A 6,308-nucleotide genomic window follows, 5' to 3' on the forward strand; every position below is an offset into this window, starting at 1 on the left:
CCCAACCAGAATGATAAGTAAATACAAGGCCTGGCCCAACTACAGAATGATAAGTAAATACAAGGCCTGGCCCAACTACAGAATGATAAGTAAATACAAGGCCTGGCCCAACTACAGAATGATAAGTAAATACAAGGCCTGGCCCAACTACAGAATGATAAGTAAATACAAGGCCTGGCCCAACTACAGAATGATAAGTAAATACAAGGCCTGGCCCAACTACAGAATGATAAGTAAATACAAGGCCTGGCCCAACTACAGAATGATAAGTAAATACAAGGCCTGGCCCAACTACAGAATGATAAGTAAATACAAGGCCTGGCCCAACTACAGAATGATAAGTAAATACAAGGCCTGGCCTGGCCCAACTACAGAATGATAAGTAAATACAAGGCCTGGCCCAACTACAGAATGATAAGTAAATACAAGGCCTGGCCCAACTACAGAATGATAAGTAAATACAAGGCCTGGCCCAACTACAGAATGATAAGTAAATACAAGGCCTGGCCCAACTACAGAATGATAAGTAAATACAAGGCCTGGCCCAACTACAGAATGATAAGTAAATACAAGGCCTGGCCCAACTACAGAATGATAAGTAAATACAAGGCCTGGCCCCTACAAGGCCCTAACTACAGAATGATAAGTAAATACAAGGCCTGGCCCAACTACAGAATGATAAGTAAATACAAGGCCTGGCCCAACTACAGAATGATAAGTAAAGAATGATACAGAATGAAATACAAGGCCTGGCCCAACTACAGAAATGTAAATAAGTAAATACAAGGCCTGGCCCAACTACTACAGCCCAACTACAGAATGATAAGTAAATACAAGGCCTGGCCCAACTACAGAGACAGTATGATACGTTATTATAAGGCCTTGTCCATTTTCTCAAAAGTGAGGTTACAAGTTGATCAACTTTCAAAGCAGAATTACTTTCCCTTTGTTCCTCAAATGCAGTGTATTATATACCATGCTTGGTCCTTATACAAAATAAGTTATTACAAGGCCTAGTCCAACTACATGATAAGAAGTTAATGATATCTATGTTTACAGAAGCCTGGAAGCTGTCTTGGTTGTGCACACACACAAGCATGCACACACATTCAGTCAGAGGGGTCACCTTAATTATGTAGTTGGTGGAGTTCTTGTCATCTGGGGCGATGTATAATCGAATCAGAACACTCTTGCTGTGTTGGTTCCTAATCTGAGCCAATGTCTGCAGCAGGTCCCATCGTCCTGGTGACCAGAGCCACTCCCCCCCAAGCCCCTCCCCCAGGACGGGCCAGTGGAACTCAGGCTGCTGTAAAAGCTTCAACAGAGGACCACTGTCCACTTTCTCCAATATAGCTACACACAGACACACACACAAACACACACTTTGTACCACTATAGCACTTGATGCTTTTCATGTAACCTCAGCGGTTGTGGTTGTAGGTTACCTTCGTCCATACAGGAGCGGTAGAAGACCTTGGCCTTCCTGACAGCTTCTATCTCATCTGAGTCTGATGGAGCCTCCAGCAAATCTACAACTCAGACAACATTTAGAGGTGGGGGAGTGTAGTCAGGATATGAGAGTGTGTATGGGCTCATCTCTCTCTCTCTCTCTCGCTCTCTCTCTCACCCTTGAGTATGATATCAACATGTTGGCGTAACCAGGGGTAGACGCCGTAAGAAGAGGAATCTTCAGGAATAGGGTTGTCTCTCAGCCAGCTACCACAGGAGAACCCATAGAAGTCGTCACAGGGAGACACAGCCCGGTCCATCTTACTGAGGATAGAACCAGCTACACACACATTACAAGTTGATTGCAACATTCTACATGCAACAATTTCCTGTAAGGTGGGTGGGGCATACCTGCTTCAATACATTCTGGAGTTAAGCAGAAGACATCCTGATTGGCTCTCTGGGAAACTGAGGAAAAGGATGAGACCTGATAAAGATTACAACATACCCCCCAAACCCACATACAATCATAAACAGACATATACGGTATGTCCTGAAACAATCCCACTACCACCTGACCTCTCTCTCACTCTTTGCCTGTATGGTGTCCCTCTGACCTAAAAAGGAATCCCCCACCCCCACAGACATTCACGCAGTCATCAGCTGTTTACGGTTTGAGTGTCATGGAGAAAGCTGACTCCATTTCAATAGCACATATGCCAAACAGCTTACACGCACACGCGCACGCACACACACACACACACGCACGCACACACACACACACACACACACGCACGCACGCACACACGTTAAAAAGAACCAAAGTAAATAAAATAGCCATTGTCACTTGATGACCAAAGACAGGAGTGTGTGTACTGTATCTACAGAAACATCATTAAAACAACATTTCACCACAAAAATGTTGGCTTCATACAATAACAAGGACATAATAGTTACTACTTCTACCCCACCCTCAGCAACACACGCCTCAACCACTCCAGTTACTGCAACACCAGCTTTTTCAAGACTAAACTCACTCAGGGAAAGAGGTTGTGTGTGTAACTCTGTGTAAAACAGTAGTGAGTCTACTCACCCAGTATGACAGCAAGCAGCAGAGCGATGCAGAAACACACACATGCGGCCAGCGCAGCCTTTAGGACACGGCTGTTTCCTTGTTCTGGTTTAGAAACACACACACCTAGAGGCTCCATCTCCATGTCTCCAATCAAAACAGACGCTCACACTACCTCACTTTCAGCCACCTCTTTGGTCTCCAAATCTATCTCTCTCCCTCCTGCCCTGTGTCTCTCTCCCTCCTTCCCTCTCTGTCTCTCCCTCCTTCCCTCTCTGTGTCTCTCTCCCTCCTTCCCTCTCTGTGTCTCTCCCTCCTTCCCTCTCTGTGTCTCTCCCTCCTTCCCTCTCCCTCCTCCTTCCCCTCTGTGTCTCTCCCTCTTCCTCTCCTTCCCCCTCCCTCTGTGTGTCTCTCTCCCTCCTTCCCTCTATGTCTCTCCCTCCTTCCCTCTCTGTGTCTCTCCCTCCTTCCCTGTGTCTCTCTCCCTCCTTCCCTCTCTGTGGCTCTCTCCCTCCTTCCCTCTATGTCGGTCTCCGTATGTCTCTCCCTTCCTCCCTCTCGCTCTGTGTATGTCTCTCTCCCTCCCTCTCTGTCTCTCTCCCTCCCTCTCTGTGTCTTTCTCCCTCCTTCCCTTTGTGTCGGTCTCTGTATGTCTCTCTCTTTCTCCCTCCCTCTCTCTGTCTCTCTCCTTCCCTCTTGCTCTGTGTATGTGTCCGTATGTCTCTCTCTCCCACCCTCTCACTATGTCGGCCTCCGTCTCTCTCTCCGTATCTCTCTCTCTCTAGCCATAATCCTCTCCAAACTGTGGTTCAACCTACTTCTGTCTGACTCTCGTGCTCAAAGTTGACTCCCCCTCCCTCCCCCTGTCTCCTCCCTCTCTTTATCTTTCCCACGTTTCCCCTCCCTATATGCTACCCTCAGATACTTACAAGAGACAGCTCAATTACCTTCTGCTGGAACCATGTGGAGAGTTACAAACCTTCTGCTGGAACCATGTGGAGAGTTACAAACCTTCTGCTGGAACCATGTGGAGAGTTACAAACAAACCTTCTGCTGGAACCATGGAACAAAGTCATGTGGAGAGTTACAAACCTTCTGCTGGAACCATGGACAGTCTGTGTGTGGGACAGTCTGTGTGTGGGACAGAGGGAAAGAGCGAGAAAGTAGCCAAACTGACTTGCACTAGTTAGACAAACATGTTGCTGTCATAGGTCCTATCATACCATCTGGTAGTATCTTTCTTGACTGCATCAAATCATTGTAGAGACGCTAGCTAGCTTCAGTAGCCAGCTAGCTACAGTAGTCAGTTAGCTATAGTAATCAGCTAGCTAATGTAGCACAGCTAATTGAGGCAATTTAGCTGCGCTCCCATACTTGTCTATAACAATTCCATTCAGGGCTGCCAGAAAATGTGTGGTGAGGCGGCATCAGCACTTTCCAATCCCATGTTTGATTTAGTTTACGCAAAATGTTAAAATGATGAGTAAAGAGCTGTTTTGTACACCGATTTGCCAGAAGATTTGTCAACTCGCACACAATATCTCTGCCCTTCACATCGTAGTGCTGAAGGCTCTTGTCTTGACCAATCATCAGTGTCCGGACCAATCAGATTCAAGGAAATCACAGGTCATGCGTGCGGGCACAACGCATCAAAGCGTCCTCTCCACTTTCCTCAGGTATTTATTCAGCAAACGTGATAAGGCATCACTCCCGACAGACAAAAGCAAAAACTCTTCCATAAATGTATTAGCCTACAGTATATTCATAAACACCAGCCATCTGACATGCTGGATGACATGGAAACAAGCAAATTGTTCAGTCAACTGCTACTAAGAACAGCAGCTGCTACATGGAATAGAGCAGGCTATTCTATGTCCCTCTAGCCAGGGTAAACCAAATCGGTAACGTGTATTTATAGCCCATTTGTGAGAAAATGTGAATGAGATCAAATTTGGTCATTTCTTCAAACTTGGGCTGTCTAGGCTACCTAGACCTTTTCAATCCTAAATGATTAACTGAAATGAATCAATAAACACAAAAGCAGACCGAGTTCATGTTTAATTAAGCCTACAGTTGCATAGGGCATGACTACACAATACAATCCTGTATAAAGCAAGATCAGCCCTGTGAGTTTTATTGTCCAATCATGTTGCTTTCTCTGTGTATAGGAAACTCCCCTAGTCCGTCTATAAAAAATAATTCATATGAACAAGTACAAAGTTGTTGCAGTTTGACAGGCTTTTCATCCTCCCTAAGGCCAAGAGTTGTTTTTACACCATGTGACCTGATTATAAAAACTCTGGTCCCATCACTGCTCACACAATCGCATAGCTAACTAAAAAGCAAACCTTTGATTCCTCTCTGATAGGACAACACTGGATTCCACATGTCTTCTTTTTAACCACTCACAGGGGAAAAATACTTAAAATAGCTTTGGCATTCCTCCATGTCTGACAGGAAGAACACAACTCCTCTAGATCCAGTATTCAATATGTCTGACAGGAAGAACACAACTCCTCTAGATCCAGTATTCAATATGTCTGACAGGAAGAACACAACTCCTCTAGATCCAGTATTCAATATGTCTGACAGGAAGAACACAACTCCTCTAGATCCAGTATTCAATATGTCTGACAGGAAGAACACAACTCCTCTAGATCCAGTATTCAATATGTCTGACAGGAAGAACACAACTCCTCTAGATCCAGTATTCAATATGTCTGACAGGAAGAACACAACTCCTCTAGATCCAGTATTCAATGTCTGAAGGCTGTTCACTACTGGAGAGGCCAAGTGGTCGATATAGGTCAAATAGAGACAATTAGACATACTGTACACTTCTGCATTTCTGTTCTCTGTCTTCCTTCAGTGTCTGTGTGTCTTCCTTCAGTGAGTGTGTCTGTCTTCCTTCAGTGTCTGTCTGTCTTCCTTCAGTGAGTGTGTCTGTCTTCCTTCAGTGAGTGTGTCTGTCTTCCTTCAGTGAGTGTGTCTGTCTTCCTTCAGTGAGTGTGTCTGTCTTCCTTCAGTGTCTGTGTGTCTTCCTTCAGTCTGTGTGTCTTCCTTCAGTGTCTGTGTGTCTGTCTTCCTTCAGTGTCTGTGTGTCTTCCTTCAGTGTCTGTGTGTCTTCCTTCAGTGAGTGTGTCTGTCTTCCTTCAGTGTCTGTCTGTCTTCCTTCAGTGAGTGTGTTTGTGTGTAGCATCATAGAGAAACATGGTATTAGCAAATCATATTAACATGACATCTCCCTGTGTTTGCATGTATTTTTTTATTTCTTGTTCTGGACACTGGGATGTTCTGGTCTCAAACGTAATCAGATCTGAAAAGACAGACCAGAGTGGTGTAGCCTTAGGATAGAGGTGACTGGTCTAACCATCGACAGACACTAACAGTACAAACACAATACAGAAGGGACCATGATGTTTCTGCATGAGGGCGGCAGGTAGTTCAGCAGTTAAAAACGCTGGGCCAGTATCCTTAAAAAGACACGACTTCCCTTGCAACTAAAACCACTCATCAAAAACACCTTCAGTTGTTCAGAACACAGAGAACTCTTTCACCCCTCCCTCCCATGTTTATACAAACCTCTATCCAGCCTGTCATTACTCTGAAGGAAATACACCATCCCCCTACACACTTCACTGTCTGAAACACAGACATACACTACTAGATGTGTGTTATCATGACAAAGTTAAACACACAGACTGGAGACAGACACGCATCTCTGTGGTTAGACAGAAATAGAATCAGTATTTACTGACATTTGTCTGTGGGATACACACCCCAGTAA

The 6,308-nt window shown here is 44.9% G+C and overlaps 1 protein-coding gene across 2 annotated transcripts in view; it reads right to left on the bottom strand.

Annotated features, from left to right (window-relative positions):
• Positions 1–2,808, bottom strand: part of phex (phosphate regulating endopeptidase homolog, X-linked) — an 18,966-nt gene extending 16,158 nt beyond the window's left edge. The window contains exons 1-5 of one of the 2 annotated variants that reach the window (XR_006082670.1): positions 2,543–2,808; positions 1,861–1,917; positions 1,628–1,789; positions 1,446–1,529; positions 1,127–1,353 (exon numbers count right to left, since the gene is read on the bottom strand). Coding sequence is in view for 1 of the 2 variants with exons in the window: in XM_042317255.1 (XP_042173189.1) it covers positions 1,127–1,353; positions 1,446–1,529; positions 1,628–1,789; positions 1,861–1,917; positions 2,543–2,666 (654 nt within the window). In the remaining variant the exon portion in view is untranslated. The remainder of the gene's footprint in view (positions 1–1,126; positions 1,354–1,445; positions 1,530–1,627; positions 1,790–1,860; positions 1,918–2,542) is intronic. The other variant, XM_042317255.1, reaches the window with a different exon arrangement.
• Positions 2,809–6,308: the final 3,500 nt, after the last annotated feature.

The sequence above is a fragment of the Oncorhynchus tshawytscha genome, unplaced genomic scaffold (assembly GCF_018296145.1).
Source record: "Oncorhynchus tshawytscha isolate Ot180627B unplaced genomic scaffold, Otsh_v2.0 Un_contig_785_pilon_pilon, whole genome shotgun sequence".
In the NCBI taxonomy this organism is placed as follows: domain Eukaryota; kingdom Metazoa; phylum Chordata; class Actinopteri; order Salmoniformes; family Salmonidae; genus Oncorhynchus; species Oncorhynchus tshawytscha.